This window comes from Nycticebus coucang, chromosome 18 (genome assembly GCF_027406575.1).
Source record: "Nycticebus coucang isolate mNycCou1 chromosome 18, mNycCou1.pri, whole genome shotgun sequence".
Lineage (NCBI taxonomy): Eukaryota > Metazoa > Chordata > Mammalia > Primates > Lorisidae > Nycticebus > Nycticebus coucang.
Window position 1 is genome coordinate 60841865 of NC_069797.1, and position 20262 is coordinate 60862126.

At 43.9% G+C, this 20262-nt stretch overlaps 1 protein-coding gene across 1 annotated transcript in view; it reads right to left on the minus strand.

Moving 5' to 3' along the window:
* The window catches only part of PLEKHM1 (pleckstrin homology and RUN domain containing M1), a 53698-nt gene that overhangs the window by 25401 nt on the left and 8035 nt on the right, over positions 1-20262 (minus strand). The window contains exons 3-5 of the mRNA XM_053568055.1: positions 17359-17606; positions 15034-15660; positions 6614-7019 (exon numbers count right to left, since the gene is read on the minus strand). Coding sequence (XP_053424030.1) covers positions 6614-7019; positions 15034-15660; positions 17359-17606 — 1281 coding nt within the window. The remainder of the gene's footprint in view (positions 1-6613; positions 7020-15033; positions 15661-17358; positions 17607-20262) is intronic.

Here is a 20262-nt window from a genome sequence, read left to right on the forward strand (position 1 = left end):
ACTCTGTCTCAAAAAAAAAAAAAGAAAAATTTTTTACAAATAAATATTAAATGGTTTTCAGCACTATAAAACTTGACAATGGCCCCACCATGCCCCCAAAAGTATCAAATAAAAAGCATATGGCTGATGGAAGAATAGAAAGATGAGGACTGCAGGTGTTGAGGTGCACGGCATAGCCCTGCACTATGCACAGGCTGGGAGCCCCGGCAGGCCATACAGTGGTGTGACTGCAGTGTCTTGTGTGGAGCAATAAATTCACAACTCCCTTGGGAAACAGACACGGGAAGGCAGCAGCATCTGAGGCTTTCATGTTAGACTTGGCACCAAGCACTTCCATGTTCCCTAAGCAACCCTCTAGCCATTAGACTCCCGAGGCCAGCAAGGAGGAAAAGCCTGCCCCAGTCAGAGAGACATGACCACCTGTCCACTCATCTACTCAATGGTGCACTTCACAAAGTAAAGTTCCAAGCTGGAATCTCAAAAGTCTCTAGATAGGTGTTTCTCAACCATTTGTAATCTCACAGCATATTTGAACCTATAGTTAAGCTTCCACGGCACACTTAAACTACTTTGATCAAAAAAAGAGTAAAAAAAAAAGAATATACTTTTGTGCTTTGAACGTCTCTCAAAAATAATTTAATTAATAATTTATGTTCTTTTTTCTTTCTTTTTTTTTTTTTTGCAGTTTTTGGCCGGGGCTGGGTTTCAACCTGTCACCTTCAGCATATGGGGCCAGCGCCCTACTCCTTTGAGCCATAGGTGCCATCCTTAATCAATGATCTTTAAAAATTTTTGTGGTACATCTAAGATCCTCTCATGGCACATGAGTTGAAAATCCCTGCTCTAGACAGTTCAAGAAGTATTAGCTAATGCCTACTTTCTCCCAGGTACAGTACTGGGCGCTAATACTACAGAAGTGAAAAGGCATGGTCCTTTGTATCACAGAGCTAATTTTCTAGTAAGGAAGATGAAAATAAACAAGTAGACAAAGCAATAACGTAAGAGCACATAGTGCTAAGTGTTATAAACAAAGTAAAGCAGATAAATTAGACAGAGGGTCACTGGGATGGTGCTTTCTAAGACATGGGGGTCAGGGAAGGCTGAGACAACAATAAGATGGAACAGGAAACATAAAAGCCTAAGGTTGGAAGGCACTTGCTTTGTCTAAGGAGCTACAAGGAAGCCGGTCAGTCAGAACTCAATAAGAAGGGGAGGAGCTTTGTTGATAAGTGAGCTGTCCTGTCCCTGGGGCCCTGGCAAGACAGGATATCTGAGCCTGCAAAGCAGAAGCCAGGCCCTGGGCAGGAGTGAACCGGACATGGTCAACAGTGCTCTGTGAAGCCTTCATGGGGCACATAGCCAGCATCCTCAGGAACCTCTGGCTAGAGCCAGGGCCACAGAGCCTTTCTTCAGCCTGCACATGGGTTGGGAGTTGCCTTGTCATAACCTTCAGGGTTCCATAACAATCATCTTCAGGAAACAAATCTTCAAGACTTGCTTATGACATCTTCAGAGTAGTAAATATGGAGAGTCTGATGCACACTTACACAGTTCCATGATTTATATGGTTATATTCAATAAATGGTGGCAGGTCAATCAGATACTCAAAGAAAAAATCTGGACTTTGACTCCTTCCATGCACCATATATAAAAATTAATCACAGAACATAAACCTAATTGTGAAAGGTAAATTAATAACACTTCTAGAAAAAAAAAAAACAGGCTGGGCATGGTGGCTCATGCCTGTAATCTGGGAGGCCGAGGTGGGTGGAATGCCCTGAGATCAGAGGTTTGAGACCAACCTGAGGCAGAGTGAGACCCCATCTCTAAAAAAAAAAGAAAGAAAGAAAAAACAAGAGAATACCTTCAGAGCCTTGTGGCTGGCAAAGATTTCTTAAATAGCACAAACTCCACACAAATGATAAACAAAAGACCGATAAGTTGAATATCATTAATATTAAGAACTCCTGTTCTACAACAATAAAAAATCATTAAGGCAAGTCAGAGACTGGAAAAAGATATTTTCTTTTTTCTCCAAAAACAGATTTATACCTGTAATATATAAAGAGCATCTATAAATCAATAAAGAAAACACACACACACATACACCTCAATTTAAGAATAAGATAATTCGAGTATACACTCTATAAAAGAAGATCAAATGGCCAATAAGCTAATGAAAAGGTATCAATATCTTTAGTCATCAGGGAAATAAAAATTAAAACCACTACACATTTACCAGAGTGGCTAAAATTAAAATGATTGGCAACACCACCGTCTAGGGTAAAGAGCAAGTAAAATGTTTATATATTGCCAATGAGTATGTATTAGTACAAGTACGGTATCTATTAAAGCTAAACATAGACCTATTCAAGGACCAAGAAATTTGATTCCTAGGAAATACCCACAGAAATGAGTGCAAGGTTCATTGAAAGGCATGTACAAGAATGTTCACTATAGCTTTCTTCATAATGTTCAAAACCTAGAAACAACCCAAATATCCATTAACAGGAGAATGGATAAATACATCCAGACATATTCTTATAATAGACTATAAAATAAGGGAAAAAAAACCTTCAAATTATAGTCTTATGCTGTGTGTACAGCTGAATCTCACCGACATAATGTTCACTGAAAGAAACTAGACAAAGGGTGGCGCCTGTGGCTCAAAGGAGTAGGGCACTGGCTCCATATGCCAGAGGTGTGGCAGGTTCAAACCCAGCTCCAGCCAAGAACTGCAAAAAAAAAAAAAAAAAGAAACCAGACCAGACACAAAGAATATATATGGTATGGTTCCATTTATATGAGGCCCAACAACAGGCAAATTGACATATGGTACCAGAAGTCAGAATGGTGGTTTCCTATGAAGGAGAGCAACAATTGGGAGGGGGTATGTGGGAACCTTCTGGTGGGCTAGGAATGTTCTGTGTCTACATCTGGATGGTGGCCACAGGGCGCACATCACATGTAAACACTCACAGAGGTGTTCACTGAAGATCTGAGTACTTTAAATACATTATTTCTCCAAAAGTTTTAAAAGGTGGAATGGGAAAATTCAATGGGGGAAAGAATAACCTTTTCAACAAATGGTGTTGGTACAACTGGATACCTACACGTTCCATCCACCAAAATTAACTCCAAATGAATCGCAGACCTTAACATAAGAGCTAAAATTATAAAATTCTTAGAAGAAATTGTAAGAGTAAATCTTTATGACCTTGGATTAGGCAATGGGTACATAGATATGACACCAAAACACAAGTGACAGAAGAAAGAAATAGATAAATTGGACTACATCAAAATTAAAAGCTTTTATGCTGCAAACAACCAACAAAATGGGAGAAAATATTTGCAAGTCATATATAAAAGGGGTCTAGTATCTCAAATAATTATTGTGTAACTCAGTAATAAGAAGACAATCCAATTAAAAAATGGGCAAAGGTTTTGAATAGATATTTCTCCAAAGAAGATACCCAAATGGCCAGTAAGCACACGAAAAGATGCTCAACAACTTTAACCAGGGAAATGCAAACCCAAACCATAATGAGGTATCACTTCTTACTCACTGGGATAGGTATGATAATTTTTTTTTTTTTTAATGAGGCAATAACAACTGTTGGTGAGGATGTGGAGAAATACATTGCTGGTAGGAATATAAAATAGGGCAGTTGCTCTGGAAAACAGTTTGGCAGTTCCTCAAAAGGTTAAAAATAACTACTATATGATCTAAAAATTCTACTCCTAGTATGCATGCATAGTACAAGAGATTCAGAAACTTGTCCACACAAAAACTTGTATATGAATGTTTATAGAAGCATTATTTATAATAGCACAAAAGTGAAAATAACCCAAACATCCACAAACCGACGAACCCATAATATGTGAAATAGACCCATACAATGGAATATACAATGAAATATTACTCAGCAATAAAAAGCAACAAAGTAACTCGGCGTCCATAGCTCGTGAATAGGGCACCGGCCACATACACCGAAGTTGGCAGGTTCGAGCCCAGCCCGGGCCTGCTGAACAACAATGACAACTGCAACCAAAAAACAGAGAGGTGTTGTGGCAGGCACCTGTAGTCCCAGCTACTTGGGAGGCTGAGGCAAGAGAATTGCTTAAGCCCAAGAGTTTCAAGTTGCTGTGAACTGTGACGCCACAGCACTCAACCGAGGGCAACATAGTGAGACTCTGTCTCAAAAAAAAAAAAAAAAGAAGCAACAAAGTACTACCATATGGATGAGCCTTAAAACATCACGCTAAAAGGAAGAAGCCAGTCACAAAAAAACCCCTGTATTATATGATTCCATTTACATGACACGCCTAGAACAGGTATTATCTATCTATTTTTTTTTTTCTTTTTGAGAAAGAGTCACACTGTGTTGCCCTGGCTAGAGTGCTATGGAATCACTGTAGCTCACAGCAACTTCATACTCATGGAGAGAGATCCTCTTGCCTCAGTTTTTCTATTTTTAGTAGAGACAGGGTCTTGCTCTTGCTGAACTCCTGACTTCAAGCAATCTACCCAGTTTAGCCTCCCAGAGTGCTAGGATTACAGGCATGAGCCACCGAGCCCCCAGGCAAATTTATAGAGACATGAGGTAGATTAGTGTTGCCAGAGATGAAGGGGAATGAGGTAGGAGATAGGAGAGGTATGGGAGCAGTTGCTAATGGGTAGGGATTTCTTTTATGGGGGATAAAAATGTTCTAAAATTAGGTTGTGGTGATGCTCGCACAACCCCAACAAAACTACTGAATTCTACTTTAATAGGTGAAATGTATGGCATGTGAATTATATCTCAAAAAAGTGTTTTAAAAAACCGGGGTACATGTGCTTCTGTTCATCTTATTTCATGGCCCTGGACCCATCCTGAGTTATATGATCTAGAAGCTATCCCAAAGGAGAGATGAGTGGATAGAGCTGAAAAAGCAAGACGATATCCCAATGTGAGCCCCAGAGTGCAGCGGGCTTCCAAGCATTTCTAACTCTGCTTTCCATGACCCTGTTTTGCTATACATGGTGTAGTTTAACTGTGAACCCCAGAAACAGAAAGAGTCAGAGGCCGGGCAAGGTGGCTCATGCTGTAATCCTAGAACTCTGGGAGGCCAAGGCTGGTGGATCATCTCACCTCAGGAGTTTAAGACCACCCTGAGCAAGTGCGAGACTCTGTCTCTACTAAAAACAGAAAAAAACTAGCCAGGCATTGTGGCGGGCACTTGTAGTCCCAGCTGCTAGGGAAGCTAAGGTAAGAGGATCACTTGAGCCCAAGAGTTTGAGGTTTCTGTGAGCTATGATGATGCCATGGTACTCTACCCAGGGCAACAGAGTGAGTCTGTGTCTCAGAAAAAGAAAAAAAAGAGAGAGAGAGAGAGAAGGAGTCAGAGGCGCTCAAACCTGTAAAGGTATTTGTTGTAGGCAACAATCCTGACTGCACTGCACCACCTCTCTCTTGGCCTGTAGACTCTCCCTGTAGGTGCCCTGGGCATTCTGGGGCAGTTGCCCTCCCTCACCCTTCTAGGGTTTGAGCTGCGGAAAGAGCAGATACCACACATATACTGTTCCTACCAACACTCAGCAAATGTCAATAACCTTGTCTGAGAAACTTCAAAGGCCACACAAGAACAAATACAAGAGGCAAAAGAATTCAAGTTCACAGCCTTTGACTGGGGCTTCACTGGGCTCATAGTTCCTAAGCCTCCAGGAGATGCCCAGGCCTGAAGTGGCTTATTTCAGAACAGCACTGTCCAATAAAATTACAATGTAAGCCACATATATAATTTTAAATGTTCTAGTGGCCACATTAGAAAAAGTAAAAGGAAGCAGGTGAAATAAACTTTAATATTTTATTTAACCTAGTATTTCCAAAATATTTTAACATGTAAATCAATAAAAAAAATTGAGAAATTTTACATTTTTTAATTTTTTTTTTTTTTTTTTGAGACAGAGTCTCACTCAGTTGCCCTGGGGTTGAGTGCCATAGAGTCATAGCTTATAGCAACTTCAAACTCTTGGGCTCAAGAGATTTTCTTGCCTCAGCCTCCCCAGTAGCTGGGACTACAGGTGTCTGCCACAATACATTTCTTAATATTAAGCTGTCAACCCTCAGTGCTTATTTTATATAGCACATCTCAATTTGGACTAGCCATGTTTTAAGTGTGCAATAGCCATATATGGCTAGTGGCTGCCATAGACAGTGCAGTTCTAAAACCTGGTTTATGTTGCAAAGTAAGTATTTTCAAAGCCTGGTATTTTATAAAAATATTAATAATAACAAGGAATAAGGAAGAAATTAAGGTTCAGAGAGGTGTAGTGATTTGCCCAAGGCCTTATGCTGGTAAGTGGTACAGTCAGGTGAGAAGTTTCTTCTTCAAGGTAGATGTGAAGATGACAGGAGACAGTGTGGGAAGCAATCAGCATGGTGCCTGGCTCATATCTACTATTTACATACCAAAAAACATTAGCTCCATCACTACGGTGCTATCTCCAAGCAGGGAGTGGGAGGTTAGTGGGGAGAAGGCAGAGAACCCTCAGGGTCACTAGCTAAGGAAACCCTACATCAGCTCTGAGACATTTCCCAAGACCTCTTCCCAAAGAGCTTGCACCACTCACCGGACTGGTGGGTGAGGAGACCATAAGCTTCAGTCCAACTCCGTCACCTCCTGGGGTCTTCTGCTGGCCACTCTCTTGGCTGACTGCTTTGGTGGTCTCTCTCACAGAACCAAAAGGCTGCTGGCCTGAGATGCTCCCTGAAGGGACTGGTTGGGCAGTGTCCAGCTGCTGCAAGTCTAAGGTGCCAGGTGCTTGGGAATGCAGCTCCTGCTCATGGCCACCATCTGGAGTTCCAGAGGCTTCCTGGGCAGGAAAGAGCTCTGCAGGCACCTCATAGTGCAGGTGTGTGCTGGTGTCGATGCTGTGGGGGGGAAGCGAGGCTTGGAGCGTGGGGATCTCCGTTTCTTGGCTCAGTCCATGGGTTGGCACAGAGTTTACCTGGGCTTTGCTGAATTCCAACAATACCCTAGTTTTTAAACAAAGAAACCTGTGTGACAGGTTGGAGGCTACAATGTTGAAGGCTATCAGGGCAGTGGTAAGAATGCAAAACTGCTGTTTTATGATTTAAAACAAACCACACCCTCTGAATTATCCACTGTACTCCCTCCTCATACAACCCTCCTCTCACACCCCTCACCCATGGCTCTTTCTGGCCAGAACTTAGGCAGATCAAGTGGGCAAATGGGTTTCACTTTCTTGATTATATCCTTTATAATCACGATCTCTGGTGGAAAAGGCTTGCATAGCAGAGAAAGAAGCTTAGACTGGGTCCAAAAGACACATGAAGCTCCCCTTAATTTGGGCTCATGGGACTGAAGATTTTTAGGACTCAAGTTGCTTACCTGATTGTCTTTCCTCTTAGCTCTGCTCTTACCTACATCATCATAACTCCAAACAATATTTCAAGATGTTATAGTCAAGAACAGGTGACCAACCTATGTATTTATGAGCAATTGCTTTTCAACATGGACACTAAGACATTTCAATGGAGGAATGAACAGACGTGAACAAATGGTGCTGAGATAAGTCACATGCACAGGAATGAAACTGGATGACTATCTCACATCATACATAAAAATTAACTCAAAATGGATCAAAGACCTAAATGTAACAACTAAAATGACAAAATGCTTAGAAGGAAATAGAGGTATAAATTTCATGTCTTTGGATTAGGTGATGGTTTCATAGATATGATATTTAAACCATAAAGAACCAAAAAAATACATAAATTGGACTTCATCAAAAATTAAAAACATTTGTGCTTCAAAGGATATAATCAAGAAAGTGAAAAAACAACTCATAGAATGGAGAAGTATCTGTATATCATACATAAGGGTCCAGTCTCCAAAATATATAAAGAACTCTTACAAATCAGCAATAAAAAGACAAATGATCAACAGACACATGGAAGATGCTCAACACCATTTGTCATCAGGGAAATGCAAATCAAAACCATAATGGGGACCAGGCACAATGGCTCATTGCTGTAATCCTAGCACTCTGGGAGGCTGAGGTGGGAGGATCACTTGACTTTAGGAATTCAAGGCTAGCCTGGGCAAGAGTGAAATCTCTATAAAAAATAGAAAAATTGGCTGGGTATTAAGGCCATTGCCTGTAGTCCCAGCTACTCAAGAAGCTGAGGCAAGAGGGTCGCTTGAGTCCGGGAGTTTGAGGTTGTGAGCTAGGCTGACACCACGGCACCCTAACTTGGACAACAAAGTGAGATTCTGTCTCCAAAAAAACCAAACCAAAACAAAACAAAACCCAACAATGAGATAACTATTTTACACCTGCTAGGATGGCTACAATCAATCAAAAAGACAGAGAATAACAAGTGTTGACAAAGATGTGGAGAAATTAAAACTCACACGTCAGTAGTGGGAACGAAAAATGGTGCAACTATTGCTGAAAACGGTTGGGTAATTTCTCAAAAAGTTAGACACAGAATTACATATGACTCAGCAATTCCACCTCTAGGCATATACCTAAGAAAATTAAAAATATATGTCCACATTAAAATTTGTACATGAATATTCATAGCGACATCACATAATAGCCAAAAAATGGAGGGACAATGACCATTAATTGATGACTGGATAAATGAATTGTGGTATATCCATACAATGATACACTATTTAGCCATAACACATGCTATCATAATAGTAACAAGAACGAACCTTGAAAACATTGTATTAAGGGGAAGAAACCAGTCACAAAAAGCCAGATACGGTGTGACTGAATTTATATGAAATGTCTAGAATAAGCAAATCTATAGCTAAGGGTACGGTGGGTTTCCTTATAGGATAATGAAAATTTTCCTTTTTTTCAAAGACAGAGTCTTGGTCTGTCACCTAAGCTGGAGTGCAATGGTCTCATCATAACTCACTGCAGCCTTAAACTCCTGGCCTCAAGTAACCCTCCCACTTCAGCCTCCCAAAGAGCTGGGATTACAGACATAAGCCACAGCACCCAGCCTATGAAAATATTCTTGAATTAGATAGTAGCATATTCACAATTTTGTGAATGTACTAAATACCACCTAATTATGCTTTTTTTTTTTTTTTTTGAGAGAAAGAAAGAGTCTCACTCTGTTGCCCAGGCTAGAGTACCATGGCATCAACCTACATCACAGCTACCTCAAATTCCTGGGTTCAAGTGATCCTCCTGCCTCAGCCTCCTGAGTAGCTGGGACTACAGGTGCCCACTACAACACCCTGCTAATTTTTCTATTTTTTAGTAGAGACGGGGTCTTGTTCTAGCTCAGGCTGGTCTATAAACTCCTGGGCTCAAGTGATTCCCCCCACCTCTGCCTCCCAGAGTGCTAGGATTACAAGTATGAGACACTGCACCCAGCCTGATTTATCCTTTTTTTTTGAGACAGAGCCTCCAGCTGTCACCCTGGGTACAGTGCCATGGTATCACAGCTCACAGCAACCTTCAACTCCTGGGCTCAAGCAATTCTACTGTCTCCACCTCCCAAGTAGCTGGGACTACAGGAGCCTACCACAATGCCCAGCTATTTTTTTTTTTTTTTTTGTAGAGACAGAGTCTCACCTTATCGCCCTCGGTAGAATGCCGTGGCATCACACAGCTCACAGCAACCTCCAAATCCTTGGGCTTAGGCGATTCTCTTGACTCAGCCTCCCAAGTAGCTGGGACTACAGGCGCCCACCACAACGCCCGGCTATTTTTTTGTTGCAGTTTGGCAGGGGCTGCGTTTGAACCCACCACCCTTGGCATATGGGGCCGGTGCCCTATCCGCTGAGCCACAGGCACCGCCCATGCCCAGTTATTTTTTGGTTGCAGCCATCACTGTTGTTTGGAGGGCCCAGGCTGGATTCGAACCCGCCAGCTCAGGTGTATGTGGCTGGCGCCTTAGTTGCTTGAGCCACAGGTGCCGAGCCTGATTTATCCATTTTTAATTTTTTTTTTTTTTTGTAGAGACAGAGTCTCACTTTATCGCCCTCGGTAGAGTGCCATGGCATCACACAGCTCACAGCAACCTCCAACTCCTGGGCTTAAGCGATTCTCTTGCCTCAGCCTCCCAAGTAGCTGGGACTACAGGTGCCCGCCACAACACCTGGCTATTTTTTTGTTGCAGTTTGGCAGGGGCTGCGTTTGAACCCACCACCCTTGGCATATGGGGCCGGTGCCCTATCCGCTGAGCCACAGGCACCGCCCATGCCCAGTTATTTTTTGGTTGCAGCCATCACTGTTGTTTGGAGGGCCCAGGCTGGATTCGAACCCGCCAGCTCAGGTGTATGTGGCTGGCGCCTTAGTTGCTTGAGCCACAGGTGCCGAGCCTGATTTATCCATTTTTAATTTTTTTTTTTTTTTGTAGAGACAGAGTCTCACTTTATCGCCCTCGGTAGAGTGCCATGGCATCACACAGCTCACAGCAACCTCCAACTCCTGGGCTTAAGCGATTCTCTTGCCTCAGCCTCCCAAGTAGCTGGGACTACAGGTGCCCGCCACAACACCTGGCTATTTTTTTGTTGCAGTTTGGCCGGGGCTGGGTTTGAACCCGCCACCCTCGGTATATGGGGCCGGTGCCTTACCGACTGAGTCACAGGTGCCGCCCGATTTATCCATTTTTAAATGGTAGATTTTAATGTAAATCCTATCTCAATTTAAAAAACTGGTGACTAGAGAAAGGCAGAATGGTGTTTATAAAATAGGTATAGTTATGGGGAGAGGCAGGTAGGTGTTGACTCTTGCTGTAAGGTTTCACTTTAAAATGGACTGATGAAGGCTATGTACCTATAATCTCAGCACTCTCAGAGGCAGAGCCAGAAGTGGGCATGGGATTGCTTGAGCCCAGGAGTTTGGAGACCAGACTCAGCAAGAGTGAGATACATCTTACTAAAAAATAGAAAAACTATGGGCGGCGACTATGGCTCAGTGAGTAGGGCGCCGGCCCCATATACCAAGGGTGGCGGGTTCAAACCCAGCCCCTGCCAAAACTGCAACAACAACATCTACTTACTTAGATGTAAGTAATGGAAGAGCTGACGTCATAGGTGCCTGGTAATAAAATGACAGCAATGCCACCTATTGAGCACTACTGACACCTATGTGGCAAGGACTGTTCTAAGCACTTTATGTGTCTTAACTCATTTAATCTTCCCACATTACTTTTAAGAATTCTTATCCTTGGGCCAGGAGTGGTGGCTCACACCTATAATCCTAGCCTTTGGAGGCAGAGGTGGGTGGATTGCCTGAGCTCACAGGTTCGAGACCAGCCTGAGCCAGAGGGAGACCTCATCTCTAAAAATAGCCAGGTGTTGTGGCAGGTGCCTGTCATCCCAGCTACTTGGGAGGCTGAGGCAAGAGAATCAGGAGTTAAGCCCAAGAGTTTGAGTTTGCTGTGAGCTGTGATGCCATGGCATTCTACCAAGGGCTACAAAGTGAGACTCTGTCTCAAAAAAAAAGAATTCTTATCCTCATTTTACAGATGAGGATACCAAGGTCAGAAAGGTAAAGTAACTTCCCCAAGGTTGCAAAGATGGTAAATGGAAGACCTATGCAGTCTAGCTCCTAAGTCCACATTCTTTACCACTGGACTATACTCGCACCCTTCAGAGTTGTTATCATACAGATCCAATGAATGTGGAAGCAGTTATTCAGGAAAAGCAATCCTCTATTCACAAAGCAAGCTGCAATTTGGTTTCTGCAAAACAGAACTCCTTATATTAAATTAATAAATTTCACCTTGAGTGTTATGTTTTGTACTTTATGTCTATTTTGTAGATGTTTTGATTTTATACTTATAACAATAAACACAAGGTATTTATGTCTAATTTAAAGTTACAAATATACTGGGTATTTACTGAAAGGAATAAAAGACATTTTATAAAAAAGACACCTGCACTCAAATATTTATAGCAGCACAATTCACAATTGCATAGATGTGGAAATAACCCAAGAGCATATTCTTCTAATACTACAAAATTTTAATAAGAACACTGTGAGGGCTTAATTATACAGTAGAACCTTCCCTGAAGTTGACCACTTCCCTGCATTGACTAATTCCTTAAGTTGATCTATTTTCATAGATCAGAGATGTACCCCATGTATATATCAGTACAGCAGGTATAGTTTCTGATGTTGACCAGTTCATTACAGTCCCTTGGGTGGTCAATTTATAGAAGTTCTACTGTATATAGATTTTGTAATAAAACTGGGGCACTTTAATAGAGTTTCTGGAATCTCTGTACGAAATCTGAATGCATACTCTGGTACTAGGTTAGATTTTAAGCTTGAAAATAAATGCAAATGTTTTTGTAAAAAAGAAAAGTTACAGGGGTGGCGCCTGTGGCTCAAAGGAATAGGGTGCTGGCCCCATATGCCAGAGGTGGCAGGTTCAAAACCAGCCCCAGCCAAAAACTGCAAAAGAAAAAAAAAGTTACAAATATTTAAGTAATATAATAATAATAATAACTTCAATGAACTCTTAAGTGTCTGTGAGACCCTTTTACCACTGAAATATGTACTCTAAGAAATGCTGGATCTCAAAGACTAACTTCAAGGTCCAGCTCTAAGAATGATGGTGTTACAAGTGTGTGTGTTCTCTGTTTGGCAGTTCCTCATATCACTGTCCAGTGTTCAGGGGCGCACTTTGGGAGGCCAAAGCAGGAGGATTGCCTGAGACCAGGAGTTTGGGACTATTGCCAGTGATCATCTATCCATCCTCACCCTCGGCCTTGAGTTTCCCCACAATATCCAGACAACACTTCCCACACAGAGGGGATGGCTCCTGATTCAATGACCTTACGTTGGAATTTTCCAGTCACAAGACTGATGAGAGATAAAGGCAAGGCATATGACAAGGAGAAGGCTGGCTGGGCCCTCGAGGAGACAGTGACACAAAAGGTGCTGAGACAGGCAAATGAACCTAATTCATGCCATGGACCTGTCACACAAGGGGCCCAGCTATCCCTAGAGGCAGAGACTACTCCTCACCAACGTATTCTACCTAAATTCCTCCATTTGACATATGCAAACTCCATCTAAGTGCTCAGGCTTGAAATGCTGTTCTGAGGCCTATTAGATATTCTCACGTGTGTAATTCACTAACAGGCATCTGAATTGATTCTCAAATCGCCCTATGAGGGCATCTCCAATGTAGAGATGAAGAAACAGAACCTCAGAGTCATTAATTTGCTTGATGTTACTGGACTTGTAAGGTGGTGAACAGGATTCAAAACTAGGTCTGCTCCAAGTCCAGTCTGGAACATCAGCCAATTCAGAACACTAGGTGTGAGCCCTGGAAGGACCAAAACCAAGTTGCGGGACAGTGAGAGTGGAAAAGAAGGTCCTAAACACAGGCTGATGGAACACGGGTCTGATTGAGGAAGACTTTAATAAAAAGTTACCATTTTTCACATATCAGATGAACAAATATCCAAAAGTTTGAAAATACCTTCTGTTAGCAAGGCTGAGAGTGTAACTAGGTACTGTGAAAACTGGAGTGTAAATAGGTACTACCTGTGAAAATTACAATTTATCCTTTGGCTCAGCAATTTTGCTTCTGGGAGTTGACTGAACAGGAACACTTGCACAGAACTAAAAGACCACATATGTAAGGCTATTTATGAAAACACTGAACTCCAAAGTTCACTGAATACAGGGCTGATTAAGTAAATGACAGTTCATTCATACAATAGAATAATATACAATAGAAAAAAAAAGAAGGGGGTGGCGTCTGTGGCTCAGTGAGTAGAGCACCGGCCCCATATACCGAGGGTGGCGGGTTCAAACCCAGCCTCAGCCAAACTGCAACAAAAAAATAGCTGGAGGTTGGGGCGGCACCTGTGGCTCACAGGGGTAGGGCACCAGCCCCACATGCTGGAGGTGGCAGGTTCAAAACCAGCCCCGGCCAAAAACTGCAAAAAAAAAAAAAAAATAGCCAGAGGTTGTGGTGGGCGCCTGTAGTCCCAGCTACTTGAGAGGCTGAGGTAAGAGAATCACCTAAGCCCAGGAGTTGGAGGTTGCTGTGACCTTGGTGGCACGGCACTCTACCAAGGGCGATAAAGTGAGACTCTGTTTCTACAAAAAAAAAAAAAAAGAGAGAGAGAATGAAGAAGCTCTGATATGAAAAGATCTCCTCCTGGGGCAGCACCTGTGGCTCAACGGAGTAGGGCACTGGCTCCATATACCAGAGGTGGCGGGTTCAAACCCAGCCCCGGCCAAAAACTACAAAAAAAAAAAAAAGAAAGAAAGAAAAGATCTCCTCCAAAATAGAGTAGTGTATATATACTGCCTTTTGTGGAAAAGGGGGACATAAAAATAAGAAAGAAAATTTAAAAAATCTGTATATTGGACCTGTTGTAGATCCATTTAGAAATTTTGGAAGAAGAGATTAATTGCTATGGCCACGGGGCTGACAGGGAAGAACAGGGTAGGTGGGGGACTGTATATGTTTTAGATTTTCAACCACAAACACAGATTATCTATACAAAAATTAATTTTTACAAAGGCTTATGGGCCAGGCTCTCCACACACTCACCTGGCCCACCTGTCCACACCACTTCCACACAGCATTCAGGCTGTGTGTCCCCCAGAAGGTCTTCTGTGACCTCACACCCTTCTGTGTCATGCTTCTTACCTGTTGGAAGTTGTAACTATGCTCTGAACTATTAGTTTCCTTCCCTCTAGATGAACGAGACAGTAATATTTTGCTCTGAGCCCCAAAGAAACTTAGTGACTTGTTAAATGTCACCCAGGAGCAGAGCTGGAGCTTAAACTAGCTCTGAGCCCCTCCAAATCCCTTCTCCCCACCATGCTGTGTTGCCTCTTCCAGCTCCTAGCAACTCCAGTCCCTGGAGATGAGCAACGATGTGTCCTTTGGCTTTCTTTATCTCCTAATACAGTTCAGTGACAGACAATACACACTATAATGCTATAGAAAGGGAGAGAGAAGACAGGAAATAAGGAAGGGAGAAGAGAAATAGGGAGGGGTGAGGGAGGGACACACTCACTCTTGCAGAGACCGGTCTGAATCATCAGCATTTGCTGTGCCCAGGTCTGAGTCGTAGGACATGGGCTCCTCAGAGCGGTCCGGACTTTTGCAGCCATTCTCTTGAAGGAGGCAGCTATCAGAGTTTAGGCTGCAGGACAGCTGGGACGAACTGGCTGTGTCCAGACTAAGGGAGGAGGCAGTGAGCTTCCTGTTCCGCCGGATCTTAGGGCCTGAGTGCTGGACTTCGATGTCCTCTGAGCCTGAGGAATGGGAAATTGAATCCAGAGACTCCTTCCGCTGTAGCTCCGCACCAGAGGTAGAGAGAGGGTCAAGCTCAGAGAGTGGGCAAAGCCCAGAGAGGGCCAACGGGGTGAGTGTCCACTCATTTAAGATGGCAGACTTGTAGGAGAGCTCAAAGGACAAGGACGTTAGTCCCTGCAGGAAGCTAAGGAGGAACTCGCCCTCCTCAGCATCTCGAAGCAGTGCTGTAGGCTGATAGTACTCGCACAGTCGGGCCTGTTCCTGGAGGAGCAGCTTCAGGTAGCACTCCATCAGGCCGTCGTTGAGGGCCAGCCGCAGCCATGCCCGGCAGCGACCCACATCCGTGTTGACAAATAGCAGGTGCTCCAACTCCGAGATGATGTGTCTGGGAAGGGGAGAACAGACCTGTTTCAAGAAACTACCTCACCTCATTGACATGGCCTTTTATTCACTAGATAGCAAGAACCAAGAGTAACTACTGCAAATATACATAGGCACGAAAAATTCTTGCATAACAGTGTTTGAGGAGGAATATGGAAATATTAAGCCACGGTCTCCAACTTTGAGGTTGGTGTCACAAAGGGTAATTGCCATGTTCATTACCCCTTGGGCCCCTGACATCACCTCCTCAGCCAAGGCCTGTTTGCAAAGCTCCCTAAGGGCAAGGTCCTTGGAGCTCTGAAGACACAGGGTACAGACATGGTCCCTGTCCTCAGTCCAAGGAACTGACTTTCAAGGGTGTACTGAGGCCTTTTCATCAGTAGCTGGGGTGAGGAGCTGGGCAATCACGTGTCGGTTGGACTAAAAAAGTGTAGTATGTAAGCTGGGTTCTGAGGGAGTTCAAAAGGCAAAGATAGAAGGAGAATCTTCTAGTCACAGGGGACTGACAAAAACAGGCATAAAGGGGAGGAAACCTACAGCCCTGTAACAGGAGTGAGGACAGCTCTGATTATAGCACATGGAGGAAGAGTGAGTGATTCAGTTGCAAAGCCAGGTTAAATGAGGGCCTTGAATGTCAAGCTGATAATGCAACCCGGGGCAATGGTCTCCACAATGGGCTGTGCATCAGAATTCCTGGGGAACTTGAGCCGGATGCAGAATCTGGGGCTCAATCTAGTTAGAGTCCATCTGGGAGCCTGTGGGCAACAAGTTTTTACACAGGGAAGTGACTGAACCACAGGTATGCAGGCTGCAGGGTGGATGCTCTGGATAAGGAGGTCAGAGCACAGGTGTACCAAACCCAGTTCCTGAATCCCTCTGTCTGAGGTAAATGCCCCTCCTGAGCCACCACAGCCCCTGTGCACATCTCCCCTGGGGGCATGTAGACCACATTCTACTGGACACAGTGAGGGTGCTCCAGGTGCTGAAGCTCAGTGAATGCAGACTAGTGGACAGACTTACAGAAAGACAGAGTGAGATAAGGGGAACAATTAGAAAGTCACTGTGACCCAGGAGAGAGGTAAGAACCGGAGACAGGGCAGAAGCAGTAAGCATGGAAAAGATCACAGACTGGCAAGGCACCTTTGGGCTGAAGGTGGCATTTAATAGCTCTTAGAGGCATAGTGCCAGCTATTTGCTCAAAGGCCCAGGCAGTTAGGGGCAAGGTCAAAAAGATAAGTGCTCAGAATTAAATATTCATAAAAGTGATAACATACCTCATTATGGATATAATATTTACAACACAAATGTTCAAATATTCTAAGCCAGGATCAGTAAACCTTTTTCTGTCAAGGGCCAGGGAATAATACTTCAGGCTTTGTAGGCCACACTATCTCTGTTGCAACTATCCAACTCTGCTTTGGTGTGGCTAAAAAAGACTGCTTCTGCTAACGGTGACCAGCCTCAAGGGTTGAAGCAGCCATAGGCTCTTGCGTCTCAAAGGTCTCAAAGGTCTTCTGGCATGCTGGCTGGGAAGCTTGGTCGAGAGATGAAGACACTCTCCCCCCCCTCACCATCTCCTAGCCCTACACTGGAACGCAGGGTGTCTCTGTTGGCTTCCTGCACACAGAGCTAGAGAGAAAAAGACTAGCATCCCACACTCTGAAGCTCCTCCCCAAAGCAAAATCTTTCCAGCTGAACTCACTTGTGGGTGACAGCTTTCAGGAGGGGCCAGAACACAGGCTGAGGCAGAGGCTTCTGGTAGGCACTTTTCTTCCTTTTTCCTCCAGCCTCAGCTCGGATATGCTTGGCATGCAGGCCGTGGATAAACACGGCTTCCAGGGCGCTGCACATGGTGTTGGCATCTCCGTCTTCGCTAGTGACTACCGTGTCCAGGGACACATACTGCTTCTGCAATGCCTTCACAGATCCCACCAGCTTCTTCTTGATGACCTAGGCAGTGCCAAACAGAACACAGGCCATTAGGGGGAAATCCTACGGAGAGCCCCCTAACAGACAACTCTTTGTCTGTTGTCAAACACACCTGCAACCACATGTACACACACTTGTGTATGTACCTATAGATCTCTTCTATAAAGTTAGCACATGCTAATCATAGCAAATATAGATGACTGTAGAAAACAAAAGGAAAATCACCCTTACACTGCCCAGAGATAATTACTGCTACTGTTTTGCATATCCTTCATTGTGGGTCCTTTTTATTTTCTAAACTGAACTTGAGTGAACTTACAGCCATATACTCTGTGTTTAAATACTGACTCCAGTATAGTTACAGCTATGGGAGCTTAAGCAAGTCCATCTCGGATAGGTGGGAGGCTTCCCTTAGTTACATGACCAAGATTCTGCAGAGAATCAACAAGATTAGAAGGAAAAAGTGCTGCTTTAGAACGATAAAAACATCAAGAAAATGAGCATTGGCCTCGCGCCTGTAGCTCAAGCAGCTAAGGCACCAGCTGCATACACCAGAGCTGGCGGGTTTGAATCCAGCCCGGTCTGCCAAACAACAATGACAAGTACAACCAAAATATAGCCAGGCATTATGGCTGGTGCCTGTAGTCCCAGCTACTTGGGAGGCTGAGGCAAGAGGATCGCTTAAAACCCAAAAGTTTGAGGTTGCTGTGAGCAGTGATGCCATAGCACTCTACCCAGGGTGACAGCTTGAGACTCTGTCTCAAAAAAAAAAAGAAAATGAGCATAATCTACATTCAAAAAGATCCTACGCCTGGGCTCAGCACCTATAGCTCAGTGGTTAGGGTGCCAGCCACATATACTAGGGCTGGCAGGTTCGAACCCGGCCAGGGCGTGCTAAACAACAATGACAGCTACAACAACAACAAAAAAATCGCCAGGCACCTATAGTTCCAGCTACTTGGGGGGGGTGGGCCTGAGGCAAGAGAATCACTTAAGCCCCAAGAGTTTGAGGTTGCTGTGAGCTGTGACACCATGGCACTCTACCAAGGGCGACATGATAAGACTGTCTCAAAAAAAAAAAAAAAATATATATCCTAGGCCTGAGAACCAGAGGCCTAGATGTAGTCCTAGTTGTCTGTAACCAGCAGGGTCTCCTCAGACATTTCACTTCACCTCTCTTAGCCTCAATTTCCTCACCTGTTAAATAGGAAAATTCTTCCTGATCTACAGCACCAGGGGCATCACTCCTACAGGACATGACTGGTTTTTTATTCATCTTTAGGCGCCTGGCACATACAAGTATTCAGTGAATGTTTGTTAAATAAATACACATAAAGTGTACATGAAGTCTTTTGGAAATACAGAGTAAAAATTATTTGGTCATAATTATGTCAAAATCACACAAGTGTTTGGAAAAGGACTGGAAAGGATTGGATAAAAACTAGTTTGAACTATTGGGTTATAACCACTATGGATAAAATATTTTACTCTTTCATTTTGAGTTTAGCCAAAACATTAAAGTTTTCAAGGTTCATCCATATTGCAGAATAGATCATTCCTTTTTATATTTTTTTTGAGACAGAGTCTCATTCTGTTGCTCAGGCTAGAGTGCTGTGGCATCAGCCTACCTCATAATGACCTCAAACTCCTGGGTTAAAAGCAATCCTCCTGAGCAGCTGGGACTTCAGGTACTTGCCACAATACTCAGCTAATTTTTCTATTTTTAGTAGAGATGGGGTCTCACTGTTGCTCAGGCTGGTCTGGAACTCCTGAGCTCACGCAATTCTCCTGCCTTGGTTCCCAGACTGCCACTGTGCCTGGCCTGGATCATTCCTTTTTATTGCTAAACAATATTCCTTTATATAGGCTCAGCGCCTGTAGCTCAAAGGGCTAGGGCGTCAGCCACATACACCGGGGCTGGCGGGTTTAAACCCAGCCCGGGCCTGCCAAACAATGACAACTGTAAACAAAAAATAGCTGGGTGTTGTGGCAGGCGCTTGTAGTCCCAGCTACTTGGGAGGCCGAGGCAAGAAAATCTCTTAAGCCCAGGAGTTGGAGGTTGCTGTGAGCTGTGACGCCACGGCACTCTACCCAGGGCGACAGAGTGAGACTCTGACTTTTAGAGATGAAGTCAGTGGAGTCAGTCGCTCTTGCTCAGGCTAGTCTCGAACTCACAAGCTCAAACAATACTCCTGTTTCAGCTTCCCAGTCACTATGCCCAGCAAGAAATCTGACTTTAAATGTTCTTTTAAATGCAAGATATTATTAGTTATTACATAAAAAGTACATACACTTCATTCAACTGAGCACCGACTACGTATTGGGTTAGATATGCAAGGATAAATAAGGCAGGAAACTCACACCCTCACCGTCAGCCCAGCATAGGCAGCCCTTATTAGAAGGCAGAGCTGACCCAGGGCGCTGCCCCATCCTGGGGTGGGATGCGGAATGCAAAACTGGGACCAAATTACAGCCTACTGTACATAAAAGCCAGCTAGGGTATAGGAGCAGGACTCTCCACTGGCCAGGAGTGGGAAGCCACATCTCTGAGAGCTGCCCTTCCTTTCAAGTAGAAAGTTCTCTCACTTGGGGAGCAGCAGTGGGAAAGAAAGGGACATCTGGCTTCTCCCCAAATGCTACCTCAGGGTTCCCTTGAGGAACCAGCCCCAAATCTGCT